Raw genomic sequence first — 25,255 nt, 5'->3', positions numbered from 1 at the left:
ACCAAGAGGTGGTGGCAGAATGGAGATACTTGAGGGTAATTTGCATGATATTTGCATGTCATCCTCCTTTCCAATCTAAAGTTCTCACTTATCAGAACTGTGTTTTATTCAGGGAAAGGAGAGCAGTGGTATGAAGGTGGATAAAGACATTCTTCTGAGTTATTTAGTTTTTATCCTCCAGAAAGAAGTTTCTAGAAGCCTCAGAGGGCTGGCTGAACGAAGACAGACCTGGCCTCTAGGCATATGCTGAGAGCCGAGTGTATGCCCCAGTGCCAGCCCAGATCTTTTTTTTAAGGTGAACATTAGCAGCCTTCCCTCAGTAGTGACATGCATGGTTGCTGGGCGGCAATTCATGAGCCTTACCAAATTTATCAATATTTTCGTCTCTAACCTCCCACCCCACCCCACCATAGAAATTGAGCTAACAAACTATATCGATAATATGTTGAAGCAGATGGTTTATTTTTTTCATTCTTAGAAGGGAAACAATTTCCATGGAGTTGGGAATTGTATCGATCCCCCCACCCCCTGTTGGAGCAAGGGCTCAAGAATCCACTTTGGATGGTTGCGGTGGAATCTGAATTATGTAACTTTGGCCTAGTAACCCTGGATTGGAGCAGGCAGTTTTAAACAGCTTCAAGAACCCCAATGCTAATGCATTTATTTTCCTTTAATAGAATTTCCTTGTCGAAGGACGGTGCTCAGTAGAGTCCAGTCCACCCTTCAATCTTAACCCATCCGAAGACTGTTCCTTTCCAGTCGAGCTCCATTCATTTCTGGTTGAATAGGTTAAGCAAAGACAGACCTCGCTGTTCTCAATTCACTTTATGATCCTCCCATCATAAAAAATAATATCAGCACCTTGCTTTTCATGTCAGAACTACATTTGAGCCGCTATTCCCTATGCCCATGAGTAAATCCCATAAAAGCCGCCCCGTTGTACTGTTGCTATTTTTCCTTGTGGGTGATTGATTGATGGATGAGTGCTGACACTTCAATGAAGCTATTTCGACTGCCATCTCAATCCGATGATGTGAGGGGTATATTTTCTGTCCATGCCTCATTACTTCAGAATGACATTCCTGGAACTTCATTTACTTTTTCCCTCCTTCCCCGAAGCGCCATATTTTTTCCCATCTAGGTTATGCATGCCATAAAAAAAGCAATTTGCTATTATATGTGGCATAAGGGCAACACTTTCCCTAGGAGGTAAATAAGTTGTTTTTTTTTTAAATCCCAATGTTGAATTTAGGGATCATGTCAAAATTTCCAAAACAATTCCAACAGGCAGCCTCCTTGAGAAATTGTGAGGAAGAGATATTTGGCTTCATTTTGTAAGTGTTGAGTTTTTTTTTTAAATAACCTTGGTAATTAAAGCAACAAGAGAAAATGTTCTTTTGTTTCAGAATCATCTGGTTCCTAGTGTTGTGCCTAGAATAGTATAAATATTTCACCATAGCTGAGTAACAATTTACCACGTAATCCAGACTTATTTGTCCTGTGAGAATAAGGAAATTCACTGTTTAAATGCAATGATGGATTTATCTATTATAGGTTGCTTTCAATTGTATAGAAAATGTTCAACTAAACAGATCCATCCTTGCTTCTCTAAACTGTGCACTAGGTATGCAAGACTTTCAGTATTAAAACATGCTCTTAGCTTTTCCAAGTTGACTTAGGACCTGATTTTAATCTGTGTAATACAGTATTCCCGTTAATAATAACGTATAATTAAGACATCCGTTAAAAATCCATAATGTTAATTTAATGGAGAAAATCTAATACAGTTCTATTGGAATTTTTACGTTAAATTAACTTTAACGGGCTTTTAATGGATGTCTTAATTAGATCTCATTATTAACGGGAATATTCCACAAATTAAAATTGGGCCCTCAAAGTTTTAATGAAAAAAGTTGCGGGAACACGTTTAAAATGGACACCCTATTTCATGCTTTCTGTTGCTTCTAAAGCTAAGTGGCGTTTTAGAGCCCGCAAATAACGAGTCCTCAGAAAGGGATTCCCAGAAAAGGCTGTGCGGAACTGTCCACCCTGCAATGATGTCATCTCGCGTTCTCTCAGATTCTGCACTTCACCAATTCTCCCAATTTGCAGTTCTCATACGACAGTGGTGCGTGCTTGAAACTTTTTTTTTTTTAACCAATCAAGATAATGATGATGATAAGGTGCTCACCACTGCATGGGAACAGTCTTTGGCAGCAACATGGTTAAGCTTAATTATTTGAACAAGTTTCACAGAAGATGAACATTGTTCAGGGGTTTTCTTGGCTCAAACTCTGGTTTAACTTAATAATTCTTCTACTTTGTAGTGATTAATGGCCCCCTAGTGCAGGGGCAGGACTGGGCAATCCAGGTGCAACCGTAATTGTTACACTGAACAGAAACATTTCCTTTAGACAAACGTTCCCAGAGGGGTTATAAATAGGAAATGGACATTACCATGAAAAGTAAGCCTCCAAGTGTCTACCTCGAGTGCAGCCCACGTGGACATTAAACTATGAAGACTTATACTCCCCCCCGTACCCACTTTCCTGTTACAAACTGACAAAATAAGTACATCAATGTTCTCAGTCATTACTTTTCTTCGGTGGCACTTTGTTTTCTTGTGACAGTGAAAAGGGTACTGTAGAGACGAGACAGACCCATTGCAGTTTATCAATGAAAATCTAATATCGCCCATAAGCAGAGAAGTGGAAATCAATACTTCATTACCAAATTGTTAGTGAGGATGAAGAGAAATGGCTGGGGTGATTTTTTTTTTTTTTTTTTTTTTTGGCAGTCTTCTCGGAGCCAGGGTGTCAGGAAGAGTTCAATGAGTTCAATGTCAGAAGCAGAATGGTGCAACGAAGAAGGGTTCAGTGTGAAGGGATCCAGGCTGGAAAGTGGAAACTAAGGCATTCGTCCTGTAACGGGAATCAGAACAACAGAAAAAGATGAATTATTTTCTGAGATGTAGCCCAGGTGATTCTTCCCCGGGGTAATCCCCTTGCCCATCTCCACTACTTTATTGTTGGAATGTTCTGAATAGAGTCATAGTTATATAACCAGACCGTGGAACATGAAAAGGAGGAGTCAACTTCAAGAAAAAAGTACTTAAATACCGTATGTTCTCACTCATAAGTGGGAGCTAAACACTGAGCACACATAGACATAAACATGAGAACAACTGGGGCGGGGGAGGGAGGAAGGAGGGAACGAGTTGAAAACTACCTATCAGGTACTATGCTCAGTGCCTGGGTGATGAGATCCATACCCCAAAGCTCAGCATCATGCAAAATTCCCATGCAACAAACTGTACATGTACCCCCTGTATCTAAAATGAAAGTTGCAATATTTCTTTCTTTTTTTTTTTTTTTGAGACAGGGTCTCGTTCTGTCACTGCTCTTGTGCAGTGGCATGATCATAGCTCACTGCAGCCTCGACCTCCCAGGCTTAAGCGATCCTCCTACCTCAGCCTCCCGAGTACCTGGAACCACAGGCACACGCCACTATGCCTGATTAGGTTTAGTTTTTATTTTGTAGAGCCTGTGTTGCCCAGGCTGGTCTCAGACTCCTGGGCTCGAGCAAGCTTCCCACCCAGCCTCTTAAGGTGCTGAGATTATAGGTGTGAGCCACTTAGACTGGCCAAAATGTTGCAACTTTAAATTTAAAAAAAATTTTAAAAATATAATGTGTGGAAGGGATATTTGTACACCCATGTTCATAGCAATGGTATTCACAATAGCCAAAACTCAGAAGCAACCCAAGTGTCCAATGGAGGAATGGATAGGCAAATGTGATATGTACATGCAATGGAATATATTACTCGGCCCTAAAAAGGGAAGAAATTCTGACACATTCTACAACATGGATGAACCCTGAGAACATTACGCTAAGTGGAAGTAAGCCAGTCACAAAAAGAAAAATGCTATATGGTTATACCTCTATAAGGTATCTAGAGGTAGACAAACTCACAGAAACAGAAAGAGGAATGGTGGTTGCCAGGGGCTGGGGATGAGGTGGAAAAAGAAATAAGAATTCTTGTTCGATCAGTACAGAATTTCAGTTTCATCTTTTGTGAGACGAAAAATCTGTAGATGAATATTGTTATGTTTGCACAACAATCTGAATGTACTTAAAGCCACTCAACTGTGCACTTAATAGTTAAGATGATAAATTTTATGATATGTGTATTTTACTGCAATGAGAAATAAAAATACATAATGTATAATTTTTTTCTCTATAAAGCTTTTTGAAGAAACAAACAAACCCATTAACCTATGGTCATACCAGACAGAGAAAGCTCTCATTCACATTCTGCTGTATTTCCTTCTAGTCTTTTCTTTTCCCATGCTTTTTTTTTTTTTTTTTGAATCGGAGCCTTACTCTGTTGCCCAAGCAGGAGTGCAGTGGCACGATCTTGGCTCACTACAACCTCTGCCTCTTGGGTTCAAGTAATTCTCCTGCTTCAGCCTCCAGAGCAGCTGGGATTACAGGCATGCATTACCATGCCCAGCTAATTTTGTATTTTTAGTAAAGATGGGGTTTCACCATGTTGGCCAGGCTAGTCTTGAGCTCCTAACCTCAAGTGATCCGCTAGCCTTGGTCTCCCAAAGTGCTGGGATTACAGGTGTGAGCCACTGTTTCTGGCCTTCCCATGCATTTCATTAGGTTTACACAATTGTATATGCTGGCTATATGATGCACTTGTCTGGACATATTTTTTCACTGGAAAGCATCAGTATAAACAGCCATAGAAGTTCTATTACATACATTATAATAGTCTATAATACTATGATAATGTAATATTGAACATGTAATGTTTGTAATTTTTATTCAATAATACATAACACTTGATGAACATCTCTGTGTTTCAAGCTTTTCTGTATGCTGGAATATTTTCATAGGCTTGAATTCTTAAGCATGAAGTTCCTGTCAAAAGACAGGAACATTTTTGTGGTAGGGAAGTGCTACTTAGTAACAGGGTGATTTTTGTTTCGGAGAACTTTGCTCTGGATTACTGTGTGGAAAGCATGCAATTTCCTTTAGCCTAATCTGAGTGGAGTTTCTTGTTTATATCTTGTTATTTAGTGGTAGTGTTCATTTTAGTGAGAAAAAAACATTGAACCTAAGTATAATTCGTCTTTTTAGAAAAGGAAAGCTTCTATATTTTAGTAGAAAGATAAAGGCAAATTGAAAATCAGATGACATTTGATATGTGTAGAGAAATTAGGCACAAGATAATCATAACAGACATTTAAAACTATTCCTTGGTAAGGACTGCGGTACTAGCAACCAGTTATTCTGTATCTGCCAAATTCCAGTCACTTTATACACATTACTGTTAACTCTTGAAATAATCTCATTTTAAAAATGAGTGATAAAGGCCGGGCATGGTGGTGCACATCTGTAATCCCAGCACCTTGGGAGGCAGAGGCGGGTGGATCACAGGAGGCTATGAGGTCAAGACCAGCCTGGTAAACATGGCGAAACCCTGTCTCTACTAAAAATACAAAGATTAGCCAAGCATGGTGGTGCACATCTGTAATTCCAGCTACTCGGGAGGCAGAGGCACGAGAATTGCTTGAACCTGGGAGGTGGAGGTTGTAGTGAGCCGAGATAGCACCATTGCACTCCAGCCAGAGCAACAGAGTGAGACTCTGTCTCAAAAAAAAAAAAAAAAAAAAAAAAAAAGAGAGCGAGAGACAGATAAAAAAGTAAGTCACTTGTTCTAGGGTTCATAGCCTATAAAAAGCAGAGGATGGCTTTAAATTTAGCCCTTCCCACTCTGAAGCTTCCAAGCTCATGACATGCACTACCCTACCTAGATTACAGGTGAACGCCTTGATCACCATCAGTGGAGAACCATTTCCCTTTGACATTAGATGTGCACTTGAAAGAAAAAGGGTCCTTGGCAGTCTTTGTTTTGAATGGGTTGGGACCCTCGGGCAGGTCTAGAAGCTTGAAGGAGGATGATCATGTGGTTGGAAGAAGAGAGATGGGTCAAAGAAAAAGTGGAGGCCAGAAATTGGTGGACTTTTGGAAATTGCAATGGCATTACACTGTGACACAGGAGTGAAGTCCTGGCTGAAGGGTGCTGTTTCACACCAGGTCTACTGGAGGCTGACATTGTCTCCTCTTTGACCATTATATTAATGTGATACCAATTTCATGGAAATTTGTATTTTTATTATCACTTCTTTGAAGCGGCTCCAGATTAGTTCAACACCCAGACTTTTCTAGCTGGGTTTCTCTTAGGGTAAAGTTTTTTCTGGGAATGAAAGCAAGGAGAAAGAAAATAATGACTTTATTATACTTCCTTTTGTGGAATTTCACAACACACATTAACATATTAAAGACTCTGAGAAGTCCTGCAATTAAAAGCAAACCAAACCATAGTGTATTTTTACTTAACCCAGTACTTGCCAGGTTTATTTGATAACTCTTTTCTTCCCTATATAAGACTCACAAGTATACCTGAGTGTTGTTTGCTGAAAAATACCTTCATGACAGATTATTTTTGTTTTTTAATTTTTTAATTAAAAATGTGTTCTGTTTTGTTTTGTTTGGCGTTGGGGGAGGTGGGTGACAGGGTCTTGTTCTGTCATCCAGGCTAGAGTGCAGTGGTGCAATCGCAGTTCATGCAGCCTCAACCTCCTGGGCTCAGTCCATCCTCCCACCTCAGCCTCCTGAAAAACTGGGACTATAGATGTGCACCAGCATACTCAGCTAATTCTTTTGTTTTTTTTTTTTTTTTTTTATAGACAGGATTTTGACATGTTGTCCAGACTGGTCTTGAACTCCTGAACTCAAACAATCCTCCCATCTCAACCTCCCCAAGCGTTGGGATTACAGGTGTGAGCCACCGTGCCTGGCCAAATTATTTCTCATATTAAAAGAAAAGTAAAAACCTTGTTTCTCTCTGTGTTTAAAGAGGAGATCTTGGCAGATAATTAAAACTGAAAAATGAAGGGAAAGGGAATAAGAAAACTGTTGTTATTATTTCTCACTGTTCAGAATGAATTGCATAGACCGGATTGAGAAAAAAAGGAAGCAGATGCTCTCAGTTGCCTCTCAAATGGTGGTTGAGGCTGGGCTTTGCTGCTACATTTTTTTTTCTAGTATGTTGAGCTACTACTACAAAAATAAAACGGAAATAAATAAAAAATTTAATTACATTTCTAAAAAGTTCTTGGCAGCGTTCATTAAGTAGTTTGTGAGGGACAGCCAGGCGAAGAGATGTAATTATTTTTGTATTAATTACAGAGTCACCAGCAGATGCATAGAGTGACGTGTGCTTTAATTTGGCCACGCCAGCCTTTCTCATCCCCTGGCTCAGCACTTTGGCTGGCTCCTGCTCTTCTTGCCGTTGCTCCATCCTCTCTCTTCACTCCGCTGTTGTTTTTGTGCGACACTCCCGTTTTTAGGGCATGCCTTGTGGTTGTGACAAGGGGGCACCGCTGGCATTTAGTGGTGAGGGCTGGGAACATGAGGCACCTTGCAACGTGTGGGACAGTTTCACACAAGGTGGGGTTGTCCTTCATCCTGCACCCATTTGTTATTTTTTTCATTATTACTATTTTTTTTAGGAGATAGGGTCTTGCTCTGTCACCCAGGCTGGAGTGCAGTGGCGCGATCATAGTTCACTGCAGCTTTGATCTCCTGGGCTCAAGTGAGCCTCCTGATTCAGCCACCTGAGTAGCTGGTACTACAGGTGCATGCCACCACACTAGCTTAATTTTTAAGTTTTTTGTAGAGATGGAGTCTCTATGAAAAGACCTGGGTTAGCCGGGCATGGTAGCTCACACTTGTAATCCCAGCACTTTGGGAGGCTGAGGCAGATGGACCATCTGAGGTCAGGAGTTCGAGACCAGCCTGGCTAACATGGCGAAAGCTCGTCTCTACTAAAAATACAAAAATTAGCTGGGCACCTGTAATCCCAGCTACTTAGGAACTTAGGAGGGTGAGGCAGGAGAATCGTTTGAACCCGGCAGGCGAAGGTTGCAGTGAGCCGAGATCACACCATTGCACTCCACCCTGGGCAACAAAAATAAAATTCCGTCTGAAAAAAAAAACCAAAAACCAAAAACCTGGGTTATGTTGCTCATGCTGGTCCTCAACTCGTGGACTCAAGTGATCCTCCCACTTCAACCTCCCAAGGTGTTGGGATTACAGGTGTGAGCCATTGCTCTCAGTCTGTACCATTTTTGAAAATACCTCCGCAGGCCAGTGTTTTGCAAACTTGGCACTGTTAATATTTTCAGCTGGATAGATAATTCCTTGTGGTGGGGCTGCCTGTCTGTGCATCGTAGATATATTCAGCCTCATCCCTGGCCTCTACCCACTAGATGCCAGTAGCATCCGCTTTACCCCTGAGTTGTGACAATCAAAGTTGTGTCTAGGCATTGTCAAATGCCCATTGGGGGTGGAGGACCAAATTGTCTTTGGTTCAAAACCTTTTTATAATTGTCTGAGGCTAGAACTTAACTCTGTTTTACATGTAAATGCAAAGTCTTTTCTGCACAGTTTAACACACACTGTGATTTCCAGAAATAAAGCTTATCTGACAAAGGGAACCTATACTTTGCTTTATTTGGAATTTAATGAGAGTTATTTGCCATTTTAGAAAATCAGGTCACCTTCGTATTACTGTTCATGATACTCAAGATGTCCATTCAACCCACTCATATTGCTCTGCATTTACCACTGACATGTTCACGGTGAGTCTACCTATGGCACACATCTGAATGCCTCATTCCACCTTCTAGGATGTCGTTACTCTGAGGGCGGTCCACATAACAGCAGTATTGGTATCACCTAGAGATTGTCAGAAATGCAGAATACAGGGCCTACCCCAAGCTGCTGATTTGGAATCTACATTTTAACAAGATGTTTGGGTGAGTTTTATACATGCTTGAGTTTGAGAAGCCCTGTTTGGGTGCATTTTTGTGCCTCAATTTTCTCCTTTTTTTTTTTTTTGAGATGGAGTCTCGCCCTGTCGCCCAGACTCTGGAGTGCAGTGGCGTGATCTTGGCTCACTGCAACCTCCCCTCTTAGGTTCAAGCGATTCTCCTGCGTCAGCCTCCCAAGTAACTGGGATTACAGGTGTGCGCCACCAAATCTGGCTAATTTTTGTATTTTCAGTGGAGATGGGGTTTCACCATGTTGGCCAGGCTGGACTCGAACTCCTGATCTCAAGCGATCCAGCCACCTGGGCCTCCCAAAGTGCTGGGATTATAGGCATGAGCCACTGTGCCTGGCTGACTATATTCTTTTGTTATAATCTTGCATTAATCTTTTAGACTGTCCTTATAAGACTTATTGCAAGTTATAATCACATCATCATATATATAATTTTTAATTTAGCGTCTGCCTATGTAAACTCTAGGAAGGTGAGAGTTTGATCACAGTACAGTCCCAAGCATAAATGTCTCTCACAGAGTGGGTACTTGATAAATATTTGTTGAATGAATGAAGTTCTAAAGACACTAATTTGAAGCCTGTCTCTTTTTGTTTGTTTGTTTGGAGATGGACTCTTGCTCTGTCTCCCAGGCTGGAGTGCAATGGTGCGATCTCAGCTCACTGCAACCTCTGCCACCCGGGTTCAAGCAATTCTCCTGCCTCAGCCTCCTGAGTAGTTGGGATTATATGTATGTGCCACAATGTCTGGCTGATTTTTGTATTTTTAGTAGAGATGGGGTTTTACCATGTTGGCCAGGATGGTCTTGAACTCCTGACCTTGTGATCCACCTGCTTCAGCCTCCCAAAATGCTGGGATTACAGGCATGAGCCACCGTGCCCAGCTGAAGCCTATCTTTTCTGACATGGAAACCACTAAGGGTTTTAAAGCATTTATCACTAAAACAATGCAAAAGAAAAAAAATAGATGTAGCTAGAATCTTCCTTCTCTAATTTTATGAAAGAAACAACTTAGCCGGGCGCGGTGGCTCACACCTGTAATCCCAGCACTTTGGGAGGCTGAGGCAGGTGGATCACGAGGTCAAGAGATCGAGACCATCCTGGTCAACATGGTGAAACCCCGTCTCTACTAAAAATACAAAAAATTAGCTGGGCATGGTGGCACGTGCCTGTAATCCCAGCTACTCAGGAGGCTGAGGCAGGAGAATTGCCTGAACCCAGGAAGCGAAGGTTGCGGTGAGCCGAGATCGCACCATTGCACTCCAGCCTGGGTAACAAGAGCAAAACTCCGTCTCAAAAAAAAAAAAAAAAGAAAAGAAAAGAAACAACTTAGAGCATGGAAAGAGAAGGGACTGGAAAAATAGCCCAAGGAAACACAAGCGGACCCCAGAAACTTTGCCATCTATTTGGTGCTTTCAACTTCAAAGAATAATTTCGTCTGTCATTTTGAAGCAATTTACATTTTTTTCAAAGACCATTCATATATATTCTCTTTTGAAATATATTGGATAAATATTAGTACCCCAAAGATAAAGAAGTTGAAGCAGAGGGAGTTTAAATTGCTCTCATGGTGATTCAGTGATGAGTCAGGACACCTGACTCCTACTTTAGGGCTTCTTAAAGCTGTTTGGTTGCAAATGAAAAAAAAAAGTATATTAAGTGTTTTATTTTTATTTTTATTTTTGAGATGGAGTCTCACTCTATTGCCCAGGCTGGAGTGCTGTTGTGCGATCTTGGCTCACTGCAACCTCTGCCCCCTGGTTCAAGCGATTCTTCTGTCTCAGCCTCCTGAGTAGCTGGGATTCCAGGTGCCCGCTACCACACCCGGCTAATTTTTGTATTTTTAGGAGGCAGATTTCACCACGTTGGCCAGGCTGATCTTGAACTCCTGGCCTCAAGTGATCTGCCGACCTCGGCCTCCCAAAGTGCTGGGATTAAAGGCATGAGCCACTGTGCCCGGCAAGGGTTATTATTTTAAAAAGACCGTTGACAAGGAAGCAAAGTAGCAGGAGGCACATGACGTTTAGCGGCGTAATCCTGGGAGAAACCTGTAGTTAATGTTTTTCGAATGGAATTACAATTTGGAAATCCAAATGGGCTTATCTACATTGCTGAATTTCATCATTAGCGTTTCATTTAATTTTTCCTAAGAGAAATCTCTGTGTGAGGAAACCCTTCAACTTGAGTGGACAAATTTCAATTCTTAGAGTGAATAAAATACAGGTAATTGCTTAAATATATTGAATACTTTTGATATGCCAGACACAGCTTCATGTGGGTAGGTGGATACTATTTTAAAACATTTTCGGATGTATTACCTTTTCTTAATTCCTTTCTTCCGTGTAGTCTTCCCACCATTGACAACAGAGACTGAGACTAATTGCTCTTGGAAAGGGAGGTCACAAAATAAACCAGATAGAACAAAGTGGCTGAGTTTCCAAATGGCAAGAAGGATTCTTTTTTTCTTCTTCTATCAAACCTCAGAAAGGTTGAGTTAATGAAAAATATTTAACGGCTACATATCAGTAACACCTAGGTTGTAGCTTGATTTCTTTTTTCTTTTCTTTTCTTTCCTTTCTTTCTTTCCTTCTTTTTCTTTCTTCCTTTCTCTTTCTTTCTTTTTTCCTTTCTTTCTCTTTTCTTCCTTTCTTTCTCTTTTTTCTTTTTCTGTTTCTCTTTCTTTCTCTCTTTCCCTCCCTCCCTCCCTTCCTTCTCTTTTTCTCTTTCTTCTTCCTTCCTTCCTTTTCTTCCCTCCCTGCCTCCCTCCCTCCTTCCTTTCTTCCTTCTTTCTGTCTGTCTGTCTCACTCTATCACCCAGGCTGAAATACAGTGGCATGCTTACTGCGACATCCGCCTCCCAGGTTCAAGCAATTCTTGTGCCTCAGCCTCTCAAGTAGCTGGAACTACAGGTGTGCACCATCACACCTGGCTAATTTTTGTATTTTTAGTAGAGATAGGGTTTCACCATGGTGGCCAGGTGGGTCTCGAACTTCTGACCTCAAGTGATCCACTCAACTCAGCTTCCCGAAATGCTGGGATTACAGGCATGAGCCACTGCGTCTGGCAGTGGTTGTCATTTTTGACCCACCACATATGCATTATTTCTGTCAATCATTAAAACAATGCAACAAGGTATTTAATATTACAGAGGAAATGAACCTCTGTAGGTTTAGAGACTTGAGGTGACCTATCTGAATAATTATAAGTGAAACTGAATATTCCAACGTTCAATTGAAATACATACATATATATAATACACACACACACACAATATTGATTTCAGAGCCTTTAGTTTTAACCACCAAGCTAATTGTTCCTAATGTTGAGTTGGATCTGCACTGATGAGACCATACATTCCTTGTCAAAGAGGTACTTCATCAGACCCTTGAAGAATAAAGGGGCAATACTGTTATTGATCATGATAGCCTGCTTGGAACATTTAAATATAGATAGCATTCAGGTCATAATTGACACACTGGAAAACCCGACTTCTAAACTTCCTCTTTTAAAGCACAATTTGTAATAAATCAACCATGTGTCTCAAATGCATGATGTATATTTCATGACACAAACCAGACAACCCACTGCCTTCAGCTTTTGAGTAGCAGGAGTTTTTCTTTTCTTTTCTTTTCTTTTTTTGTAATCGATGCCAGAGAAAACATTTAAGCTGACCTCTACCTTATATCATCAACTTTGCATGTCTAATGGAGAGGGCAAGTTTGAAATAATTTTTATGGTAAGTCCCCTTTTTGTTTACTTCATGGGCAACTCCTGGAATGGTTTAAGATCTCTTCACCACTGTGTGCAAAATGGCTGCTGAATGCAACCAGCAGAAACAGGGTGACATCTTGGAGACCAACAACAAAAATGTCAGGCAAGGGGACGTGGGGCTTCCCAAGAGGGGAGGTTTCATTCGTGTCCTTGTGTATCAGCTTAGAAGATTTCAATGGCAGCAGAAAATCTCAATAAAGCACACTCTTCAACTGCAGACTACCCAAGTAGTTAAGAAACAGAAATGAAAGAAATGGCATGAGAGTTTGCCCTATGAAAATCTCTTGACAACCAGTGATGGGATTATGGAGTCTTAACTGCTGAACAGTTATCCCTAATTATAATCAAAGGTACGTCAATCTAAATAAAAATGATAAGGCAGAGAGGCATTCTCTGCTATCTACCCCACCCCCCTCCACTAGCTTTTTAACAGGAATCTCTTCTCAGTATGATGCTTTGACAAAGCTTGGATTGAATAATTATAAAAAAGAGATGGAGCCCAGTGTTAAGTAAAACATTCTTTGCAAGAAGGAGTGGTGTTATTTTTTTTTCTTTCATGGAAAGAATGGTTTCTTTTAGTTTTAAATATTTGGTTCTATCACGGGAACCTCCTATTGTCTCCATTGCATTTGACTGTGTCACAAAAGTTATGCCATAAATCTCTCCAAGACATTACGTATTAGGAAAGATGTTACTTGCTTTTAAAGCCTGGAATACATATCCACATGGAAAAGGTGATTCTTGGGATGGATTATGTTTGCATTCTGGCTTTCACTACCAGGAAGCTCAGAATCAAATTGGTGACCCAACTTTAGCAATTGTGTAGCCTCCTAAGACTGCAGTCTATACCTGTAAATTTCTTTTTATGTTCTCTCTTTCCATTTTCCTTTGGTATATGTGTTCATAGTTTGGCTCTACCATTTACTAGCTGTGTGATATTGAGGGACATAACTTACCTCTTCTGAATCTCAGTTTCCACGTCAACAAAATCAGGATAATAATATTATAGTGCTTTCCACAAATGTTGCCTGGCATTCAATAAGTGCTCAGTGAAATGTAGATTTCTTTAATGATTTCTATTTCTTTTATAATTTTGCTGCATTGCAGATAGTACAGTATCTTAAAACTGCTGTGGAATGAGATGTAGAATAAGTTAAAAATACATGCAAAAATTCTGCTTATGTGTTAGAAATAAGTAGTCATCAGGTCTTGGAAAATAGGCTACTCTTTCCTTCTGGAAATTTAAAAAACGAAGTAGAAAAGAAGCTCTTTCATTGCTGCATTAAACAAATGTTGAAAAGAAATCAGTTGTCAATTCAGATGTGAAGCTACGAAAAGTTTTCCCTTTTTACAAAAAAGGAGCAAATAGAATTTCAAAACATTTGATGTGGATATTAAGAAGAAGAAAGCAGAAAACAGTCATAATATCTACCATTTTATTAAGTGCTTATTATAAGCTCTGCCTTCCTCAATACTACCTGACAGTAGATTTAAGTGTCTCTATTTGTTGATGAGAAGAGAGAGTCTTGGATTGGCTAAGAAATGTAGTCAAGGTCAGATAGTTAGCAAGTGGGAGAGCCAGCCTGAGGGCTTAGGTCTGCCTGACTTCAAAGCCTGTTCTCTAACCAGTATTTATTGCTGTCAATGGAACTAACTAGAATCTTCCAAAGGCCCATTGCTCAGCAAAGCTATATAATGCAAAATGATAAGAATTGAAAAACTACACAGCTGTTGCCATCCTTTCAAAAGATAAATTAAAAGGATGGCAAAGATCAGGACAACATCCTGATGACGGAGAGAGAAAACATCCCTGGTGGCTTTAGTGTTAATTATAATTTCATGTTCAGCAATTATACTTAACACTTGACAATTGCCATGTATGGTTGCTTTTGGTTGGGGCATGGACGTAGAAGAGAGAAAGGAGGCAATTTTCCTGTACCCATTTTTATTGAGCCACATTCATATACTCCAAAAGAGCACTTAAATTGTTTGAAAGAGGTCTACATGCTGGCAAACACCACCATAAACAACCTGGACAGCTTAAAGTCCAAACCGCCAACAACATGATTCACAGTGGAACCCATCTCCTCTAAGTGGAGTGCAGCGCCAAAGGTTATTTATTGCAGCTAACTTACAACCCAACGAGATTCACTGCATGGACACAGCTAGGGGACTTTACTGCTGCCTAAAATGTGAGTTGCTGGCATTTAGTAAGAATGCTATGCCCTCCAAGTATGGAAAATAAACAAGGTAGACTTTTCTTTTTTTTAAACCACTGTGATTATATGTCTAAGCTCATGGTGGCAATGTTTGCGGTTGTGTCTACGCTGGAAAAGAGGGTTGGTGGATTGGAACACACACTTAAATAATTCAGCCAAATCCTCCTTTCTAAGAAGAGTTTGCATTTATTTTAATGGTAGTTTTCATTTATTGGGTTTCCATCTTTTGCCCGAAGCTTGACTGCTACTGTTTTATTTAATTGTTATAACAGTCCCCTAAAGATAGCTCCATAAACTCCTTTTTTTAGAGATCAGAAAACTGAGGGACAGAGATCTAAGTACCAGGACCAAGAGCACATGCCTGGGAAGTAGCAGAGCTGGGATTTGAACTCAGGTTTCTGTCACCAATGTACCTGCTGCTTTATGGTAATAACTCTTTCCAGCCAGGCATGGTGGCTCACCCCTATAATCCCAGCACTTTGGGAGGCTGAGGCAGGTGGATCGCTTGAGGTCAGGAGTTCTAGACCAGCCTGGTGAAACCTTGTCCCTACTAAAAATACAAAAATTAGCTGGGTATGGTGGTGCCCGCCTATAATCCCCGCTACTCGGGATGCTGAGGCAGAAGAATCACTTGAACCCTGGAGGTAGAGGTTGCAGTGAGCTGAGATTGCATCATTGCACTCCAGCCTGGGTGACAGAGACTCCATTACACACACACACACACACACACACACACACACACACAGAGTAATAACTTTCTGTTTACCAATTTGATTATGATCAATAATTACCAGTCTTTACAAACGAGTGGCAAAATATGAGTTATGACTTTCTCCTTATGGATAAAGTTTCAGGAGGTTAAATTGCCACCTGCATCCACACAGCCATTTCCCAGTGAAGCTGGACTGAAATCAAGATTTGTCTGGAGCCCAGCCCTGGCCTCATCGGGCTCCACTGACCTTTCCTGAAGTACGTTATGGGGAACCCAAGTTGCCCAGGATGCTCTAAGAAAAAAAGATGCTTTTAAAAGTTCAAGTATCTATGATTTAAACAAAAGTGCCTCAAAAATGTCTACCTCTAAGCTGGGCATGGTGGCTCATGCCTGTAATCTCAGTGACTTGGGAGGCTGAGGCAGGAGGATCACCTGAGCCCCAGAGTTTGAGGCTGCAGTGAGCTGTAACCTTACACTGTTGCACTCCAGCCTTGGCCACAGAGTGAGACCCTGTCTCAGAAAGAAAAATACTAACTGGGCTTGGTGGCTCACACTTGTAATCCCAGCACTTTGGGAGGCAGAGGCAGGAGGACTCTTGAGCCCAGGAGTTCGACAACAGTCTGGGCAACATAGCAAGACCCTGTCTCTTCTAAAAGTAAAAATTAACAAAATTTAGCTGAGCATGGTGGTATGCACCTATAGTTCCAGCTACTTGGGAGGCTGAAGTGGGAGGTAGATGCTGCAGTGAGCTGTGGGTGCACCATTGCACTCCAATCAAAGCAATGAGAGAGACTCTAAAAAGCAAACTCAAGCTCCTTCCCTCCCCACAGCCACTGCTCCTGTTCTAGCCCTGCCTGAAGTGCTCTTCTCACAACTCCACCTACACAGTTTCTACTCCACATTCATCCACCGGCTTAAAGCGCTTGTTTTCAGAAAGATCTTTTCTTCTCCCGGAATCCAGATGAGGTCCCCAAATTTCCTCTCTCTTAGATCCCTCTTGTCATGAATAATATATTGGTCTGGGTGAGCGCTGTTTGACACGACTCCCCACTAGCATTTGGGTTCTAGGAGAGCAGAGGTGGGACTGTTTGTGCAACAGTCTTGAGTTGCCACCATGGTGCCTGGTCCCTGGGTGTCACTTGGTGAAGACAGATGAACTTTTCTGTTGACTTGGCCCATGGCTCTACCTTGATAGAATCATCAGAATGAAAGTAAAGGGCCTCAGGCATCCTTTCTCCCCCACCATTTTGCAGGTGGTGACATGGAGGCTCAGGCTTATACACTGGATGGCAATGATGACGATAATGACAGAAAACACCTGCTATACATCACCTCGGTCCATTCTCGACTGGGAGCCTGTGTTTTGCCAACTATGTCTCATGTAATCCTCAAGACAGAGGAGGAAACCAAGGCTCAAAGATGTTAAGCAACTTGACCAAGTTCATACCTAATAAGTGGCTCTGAGATGCCCGGCTGAAACTCCTGCCTCTAAGCCAATTCTGCCACCTGGCCCCCTCCAGGAGGGAGTCACCTGTGGATGCCTGGGCCCTGCTCCCAGAGGTTTTGCCTTGACTAGTCTGGGGTATGACTTGGGCACTGGGGTTTTTAAAAGCTCCTCAGGGGATTCTAGTGCACTACCAAGATTGAGAGCTACTGCTCTCAGAGAGGATTCATTTATTCACTTATTTCTGCCATCTAATCAGTCAATCCTTCTTTCAGAGACATGGTAGAACACATAACTTGTATAATTCTACAACTTTCCTTGCTTCCTTCTCTCTTTCTTTCCTCCCCTTGCCCCCTAAATCCTAAACCAACCAACCTTTCCTTCCTTCCCTCTGTCCATCCATCCCTCCCTCCCTCCCTCCCTCCCTTCCTTCCTTCTCTCTCTCTTTCCTTCAAGAAAGGGGTCTCCCTATGTCACCCAGGCTAGTCTTGAACTCCTGGGCTCATGGGCTCATGGGCTCACATGATTCACCTGTCTCTACCCAAACTGCTAAGATTACAGGTGTGAGCCACAGCACCCAGTCCTAAAACTGCATTTCTAGATAGACTAAATTTCTTCACAAGCACACACAAATATTTATTTTAGAAGTGCAGTGCACCACTGTGTGTAAAGGCAGCAAAGCTTATGTATAGGCTTGAGCCAAAGTGGTTTAGTTGTACAAGAGCTTTGAGTCCCTGGGCTCTGTTGATTTATTTGCATTTCAGTGATGACAACAATAGCTATTATCAGTTATTGTGGACTTACTTTATACCAGGTGTTGTGTGGGGCACTTTACATGAATAGAGAGGCCCCACAACAAAAGGGCGGTGGGGATGATCAGCAGAACTGTTACACGGAAGGGTCAACTGGTTCGTGGGACTGGAAGTGGTTGGGGTCACTATAGTTATTAGAAGTGGAGCCTGGATTTGGATCCCTTTTATCGTGCCCCTATAACCCCCATCCCTTGACCACTGGATCATGTGGCCTCCTGGCCGGGGCTTCCAAGCATGTGTTCTGCCACCTTATTTGTGCATGGCAAAAACACAGAACCAGGCCTTCTTTCTCAAAGTAATTCAAGGCTTTTCGCCACCCCCAAATCAGCTGTTGAGCAGCTATGATATGTATTTTAAATGCTTTCCTTATAACATTTACTAGAAAACGTTCTGTCCTCCCAAGCATAGCCATAAATGAAACTAAACGAAGTTAATAAAAAGCTTGCGTGGAAGGTTCCCATAGCTACAAGCTGCTCCTTCTAAAGCCAGGGCCGGGGCAGGGCAGCGGTCAGGAAGGTAAAGGAATAACAAAAAAAGCTTTATTGACCAACACTGTGGAGGCCAGTGTTGTGGACATGAATTGTGTCCCTACCAAATTCTTATGTCGACGCCCTAAGCCCCAGCACCACTGAATGTGACTGGCTGGACACAGAATCTTTAAAGAAGCAATTAAGTAAACATGAGGCTGTTAAGATGGGCCCTAGTCCAATCTGACTTGTGTCCCTATAAGAAAATGAATTTTTGTTTTGTTTTGTTTTTGAGACAGGGTCTTGCAGTGTCACCCAGGCTGGAATACAGTGGTACAATCTGGGCTCACTGAAACCTCTACCTCCCAGGTGCAAGTAATTCTTCCATCTCAACCTTCCAAGTAGCTGAGATTACAGGCACCTGCCACCATGCCCTATTAATTAATTAATTAACATATATATATTTGTGTTTCTAGTAGGGACAGGGTTTCTTCATGTTGGCCAGGCTGGTGATCACCAAGCCTGGCCATCAAGTGATCCACCTGCCTCGGCCTTGCAAAGTGTTGGGATTACAAGTGTGAGCCACTGCTCCTGGCCCATAGCTGTCTTTTAAAATTTAGTTTTGAATAGGTTTATCAATGTGTTTGGAAAAGAAAATTCCCTGGACATTTGAAAAAGAGTTTGTTGGAAATTGTCAACTCCATAACTTACATCTCTTACTGGGCGGAAGTAGTTTCCTGGTAACCACAAAGTAACTAATGAAGGAGAGTAATCTCAGATGTTGATTTTAGACCAGAAGAAGGACTTTTATAGAGCTCAGAAGATAAGGGGATGTAGAAATTTCTAGTAAGGGTATGCAGGAGTGTGTGTCTTAGAGAGTCTTTTTGGAACTTCTTTCATTTGAAGCAAAGCAACTTTTTATTCATCTGTTTCATATATTAGGTACTGTAGAAGATTTTATCAGGTAAAGTAGCAAAATTTTGTGTATTTTTTGCTCTTACCAGTAAACACAGATTCTTTCAGCAAATATTGAGGAAGCATTTGTTTCAGGCCTGCTGCTGGGTACTGCTTTGATACAGAGGACACAGCAAGGAACAAGATAGATAGGACCTCTGCTTCTGGCAAGTTTGCATTCCAGAGGGAGGAGAAGAATGAGCACAAATAAGCCATCAAGACCACGTCAGATGAGGTGAGTGCTCTGAAGACCATAAGGGTGATGGGTGTGAGTGGTGCAGGTGTGGGCATCATTACTGAAACTCCAAGGGTTTGGTCTAGGTCCTACTGCTTGCCACATATAAGGCCAACCATTGAGACAACAAGTATTGCCCGAGGAAAAGGCTTTAATCAGGTGTTGCAGCTCAGGAGATGGGAGATCAATCTTATCTATCTCTCCAACTGAAAAAAAATAAGGGGTTTATGTAGCAGGGAAGAAATGTAACTACCTGCAGGAAAATAGGAATTAGTGAGGAGTAAGGAAGAGAATTTGGTCAACATAAAGCAGGTGGTTGCTCAGGCAGTCATGATGTGTAAGGGGTCTTGTGTCTCACTGTCCAGATGTGGTGATCTGGTAAGTTTCAGTTCCTTGATACTATCTGGGAGGCCTGAGAGTTCCAGAGGAAGGAACTCAGATAAGACAAATGTAATTTTCTCAACTTCAAAAAAAATGTTTTTCTTTCTCAAGTTTTTAAAATCTTTAGAAAGTTGCATTGACTGGGAGAGTCAGTTTCTATGTTGACTCAAAAGAAACCATAAAAATAAGTTCTATGGGACAATTGGGAGGGTTTCAGTTCCAATGGGGCCACTTTGAGAAGTGGGCAAGTGAGCCCTCTCTGAGGAAATGATATCTGAATGAAGACTTGAAGGATGAGAAAGGGACAACCACATGGAAACCTGGAGGAATACATGTCCAGGTCAAGCATCCATAAACACCAATCCCCAAAGAGAGGAGAGTTTGGGCCATGGAAGGGAACATAATCAAAGCCAGTGTCAATGGATGGAGGCTCAGCCCCGACTGATCAAAACCAACTCACCAACAACCAAGAATGAATCCAGAGCTGCAACCTCCATTCATGGGTTGGCAAGCTATGGCCCTCATGTCAAATCTGATCTGTCACCTATTTGTATATGGCTGAGAAATGTTTTTACATTTTCAAAGGGTTGAAAAATATCAAAAGAAGGATAATATTTCATGACACACGAGAATTATATAAAATTCCAATTTCAGTGACCCTTGATGAAGTTTTATTGCCACACATCTATGCACATTTTTCATTCATGTATCATCTGTGGCTGCCTTCCTGCTACAATAGCAGAATTGAGTAGTCGTGACTGAGACCATGGTCTATAAAGTTTGAAACATTTGCTATCTGTCCCTTAACAGAAAAAATGTCTATTCCTTGCCTCTTTGGAAATAACTCTTTTTGAATACCCATGGGAGTGACTTATCGCTAGCTAACAGTGAGTTCTTTCTCTTCAACACGTCTAACTGGGTGTGGTGGCTCATGCCTGTAATCTCAATATTTTGGGAGGCCAAGATGGGTGGATTGCTTCAGCCCAGGAGTTTGAGACTAGCCTAGGCAACATAGCAAGACCCCTCCTCCTGCAAAAAATTTAGCCAGGTGTGGTGGCATGCTCCCATAGTCCCAGCTACTCAGGACACTAAGTTGGTAGGATCGCTTGAGTCCAGAAGATCGAGGCTGCAGTGAGCTATGATCACACCACTGCACTCCAGCCTGGGCAACAGTGCAAGACCCTGTCTCCAAAAATAAAAAACAAAAAACAAAAATGAACAAACAGATCTGCAGGCAGAGGCATCCGTATGATGCTGGGCCCTCAGATCAAATACTTCAGAAAGGTCTACCTTACTCTTTGCCAATTAACTGCTGGTATTTATTTTGTAATTGAATGAGTACATGTTGAGAGATTTTCCTGCACCCAACCCTGGCTAGATGCTGGACATTCAGTCAGAAACAAGATCGCTTTTTTTGGTCCTTGTCTTCTGTGTCTTACGTTCTAGTTAAATAGGCTTTCAACAGAAAGGCCTTTCTTCTACTACCCTGAACTGCCCCTGCACCATAGGCATGGTGGATGCTTGATTTATACCTTTAGCGTCGAGGCAATTAAATATATGCTGTATTCACATCAATGCCATTTTAGTTAGGAGATATTTCAGTAAATAATAATGAGAAAAACAGATGAAGTCGCTCAGGCTTGAGGGTGGAGTGAGAGGAGAGCCACGTGTGCATGAAGTCATCTCCACACCAAGAGGAAACCCTACCAGGGAACCTTCCCCTGGCATCCACCACAGATTTCAGGGGAGCCATGAACTTGTGTGGGAAATAAAATTGCACCTCAGATTGCACTAACCTCTAACTGACATTCAGCAGTTCCTCCAGTTATACATGTAGACACCATATCACAATAGTAGTTACAGCACTGTGATTTTTATCACCAATATTTTAACCAAAATGTCACAGATATTTTATGTCACCTTACCATTGTTGCAAATATCTTGCAAGATTGTGCATGCTCATGATTACTTTGAAATTACAGGGGTGATTAGCTGTAGTGCTGGTCGTGTTATTTAATGTGTATAAAGAAGTTCACATATTCCTACATCACAAATTGGTTTCTTTAATATTTGATAATTGTATTTCAATGTTTTTTTAACCCTAAATGCCTTTTAAAAAATGTCTTTAAAAACATTAGTTTCTTAAAGACATTTTAAAGGACTCCATGGGCTTTACCAGCCGGCCAAAGAAGTCCACCGCCTAAGACAGTTAAGAAGTTTCGTGGCCTAAAGAAACCAAGGGTTGGCCGGGTGTGGTGGCTCACGCCTGTAATGCCAGCACTTTGGGAGGTCGAGGTGGGCAGATCACGAGGTCAGGAGTTTGAGACCAGCCTGCCCAACATGGCAAAACCCTGTCTCTGTCTCTACTAAAAATACAAAAATTAGCTGGGCGTGGTGGCAGGTGCCTGTAATCCCAGTTACTCAGGAAGCTGAGGCAGGAGAATCACTTGAACCCAGGAGGCGGAGGTTGCAGTGTGCTGAGATTGCGCCACTGCACTCCAGCCTGGGTGACAAGAGTGAAACTCCCGTCTCAAAAAAAAAAAAAAGAAAAAAAAAAAGAAACCAAGGATCCTCCAAGTCTAGCAGTTCTTAATCTTGGATGAGCGTCACAGGAAAATTGGTGAAGTCTGGAATTTTCAGTAGCAACTGTCACTCAAGTTGTTCAAGTTTATGGCAAAGACAAGAAATGACACTGTAAGCAAAATTTAGCATTTTTGTGTATGTGTGTGTACAAAGTTGTATGTTGACTTGATTTTCCTGGAGAGAGAATCTGTAGCTCTCAGCAGATTTTCAAAAAATTTCCTGACCCAAGTAGGAGTTCAGAGCCACCATTCTAGAAGAGGTCTTAGAATGGTGACTTCTTCCAAACCAGTCTGTAATGCCCAGGAATAGTCTCTAACATGCAGCCTGATTACTCTTTGGAGAATTCCATTTCTCTGGGCATCCCCTTCCACCCTGGCCTTTTTTTACACAAATCCAAAGCCTCAAGTTTGTCCAAAATCAAGGAGGTTTCCTACAAGAGGCTAAATGAGTGGCCACAGAAATGTTTGTAGGAAGGATTCCCCCAATATCTGCTTTTATGTGAAAAGAGAGAGCCAGGGCTCCCTACGTTAATCTTCATTATCACATAAGTGGCTTTTCCCTTCCTGGTTTAAAATTAAGATATCCTGGACATTCTGCTTACCTTCCAGTCCACACACACAATCACACAATGGAGCATTTTAATTAAACCTCCTCTATTATTAGAGCACAGGAAAAAAAAAATTCATGACTGATCTGAAGGACCCCAAGCTAGGAAAGAGAAAGGTAATCATTTAATTTGTTGTTGTTTCCATAAATCAGGGCCCAGTCATCAATTTTGCTACATATTTGAGAGCACATGTTATTGACAATGTGTTCGTAGAGAAAAATGGAGTTTGCTGGCAAAGTTGTTCCATTTTCTAAAGATTAAATTGTTCATTGTACAGGCCGCCATCTGCCCTCCCTGGAAGATATTTAGTTGTTGGCAGAGGCATTCAAAGTCTAGAAGACAAAGTTAAATTTCATTTTCTTTATTGCTATGCCTAACCCAAAACGAATTCATTCATTCATTCATTAATCAGTTCATTCAATATTTATCAAGTATCTTTCTTGTGCCATACAGATGAATAAAATCAGATCGCTTCCAAGGAGTGGATCCTTATGGAGAGATCTCATGAAGCCTTGTAGCTGATTTATAATCCCATGGTCCTCATTCATGCATCGAACCCCTGAAAGCCCGGCATTTTTATCCCCCTGGCTCAACCTGGGTGCTACCAGGAGTTCAACAGAATTCCAGTGAATAAGACATGCTTCTTCCCTTCAAGAAGCTTCCAGTCAATGGAGGATATATAAGGCAGAAATCTAACAGCAATGCAACACTGAACATTCCTTGAGGAAAACAACAACAGGCAGAACTCATGTCTGAGTAGAAGCTTCTTAGAAGAACTGAGTAGAATTTGGAAGAAACATGACATGTACTACCTTCACACACATAATACTGTTTTATACTATGCTATCTTGTCGTAGGGGTACGTATTGATATAGATCCCTATTTTGCCTGTGAAGTCATTGAGGCTCAGAGGGATAAAGTGATTTGTTCTAGTTCTTTTTTTTTTTTTTTGAGACAGAGTCTTGCTCTGTCACCCAGGCTGGAGTGCAGTGGCGCGATCTGGGCTCACTGCAACCTCCGCCTCCCAGGTTCAAGCAGTTCTCCTGCCTCAGCCTCCTGAGTAGCTGGGATTACAGGCGTACCCTACCACACCTGGCTAATTTTTGTATTTTGAGTACAGACGAGGTTTCATCATGTTGGCTAGGCTGGTCTCAAACTCCTGACCTTAAGTGATCTACCTGCCTTGGCCTCCCCAAGTGCTGGGATTACTGACGTGAGCCACCGCACCTGGCCTGCTCTAGTTCTTGTAGCTAGTAAGAGATGATGTTAGGGCTCAACTCTCCCTTCAACTCTAAGTCTGGCCCCTGGGCCACATAAAATAGGTCCTCTAAGCTCCTTACACTCTGCACAATTCAGCCCTAAACCACTTGCATTGACCCATTGCATGAACTGCTGCTGAAGCTGCTCCTGTCCCCTTAATTAGTCATCTGGGGTTATTGACTTCCCTTTGTTCTTCACACTTCATGAGAGCACTCTTGTCTCGACCATGTCTTGACTATTCTTGGCTATAATTTGAATCTTTATTTTCGGGCTACCCTTTCTTGAGCAACACTGTCTATCCAGCCTCAGATTTGACCTGCTTTCCAGGCTCTTCTCACCTAGGCTCTCCAAGACCTACTAGCAAAACCATTGATTCATTCATTCCACAAATACCAATTGAATCTTAACTGTGTACCTATTGTACTAAGCAGCGATCAAGATTGGAAGGATCCCCAGCTTTATGGAGCTTATAGTTTAGTGAGGAAACTGACTTGGGGCAGACATTTGCACACATAATAAAAACACTATAATGGAGGCAAACATGATAGAGAAAAGCATGAAGAAGAATAACAGGAGGTCCTAATCTAGTCTATATGTATTCTGGGTGTATCTTAGAGAAGAGAGAGAGTGTCATGACAGGATTCTATAAGAAGAGTTTTTTATGCCAGGATCTGAAGAGTTGGATAAAACTAAGTCACCCAGATAAAGAATTAAGGAAATAGAATTCTTAGGAGAAGTCCCAAAATATCTGGCCCTGAGGCAGGAATGAGTTTGGCTTGTTCAAGAGCTAAATGAAAGCCGGTGTGGTTGAGGCATAGAGGCAAAATATACCAAAGCATTCTAAGTCATTGAGATTAACACAGACATTTAGAATAAAATAATTATTGCTTTAGT

General features: G+C 41.6%; 1 protein-coding gene across 2 annotated transcripts in view; it reads right to left on the bottom strand.

Moving 5' to 3' along the window:
• Positions 1 to 1,094: 1,094 nt before the first annotated feature.
• The window catches only part of TSHZ2 (teashirt zinc finger homeobox 2), a 507,062-nt gene continuing 482,901 nt past the window's right edge, over positions 1,095 to 25,255 (bottom strand). For both annotated transcript variants that reach the window (XM_012467469.3, XM_012467470.3), the window contains exon 3: positions 1,095 to 2,921. Coding sequence is in view for 1 of the 2 variants with exons in the window: in XM_012467470.3 (XP_012322893.2) it covers positions 2,920 to 2,921 (2 nt within the window). In the remaining variant the exon portion in view is untranslated. The remainder of the gene's footprint in view (positions 2,922 to 25,255) is intronic.

This window comes from Aotus nancymaae, unplaced genomic scaffold (genome assembly GCF_030222135.1).
Source record: "Aotus nancymaae isolate 86718 unplaced genomic scaffold, 86718_ANA_hifiasm-v0.15.2.pri h1tg000029l, whole genome shotgun sequence".
Taxonomy (NCBI): Eukaryota; Metazoa; Chordata; class Mammalia; order Primates; family Aotidae; genus Aotus; species Aotus nancymaae.
This window is presented reverse-complemented; position numbering and strand designations above follow the sequence as displayed.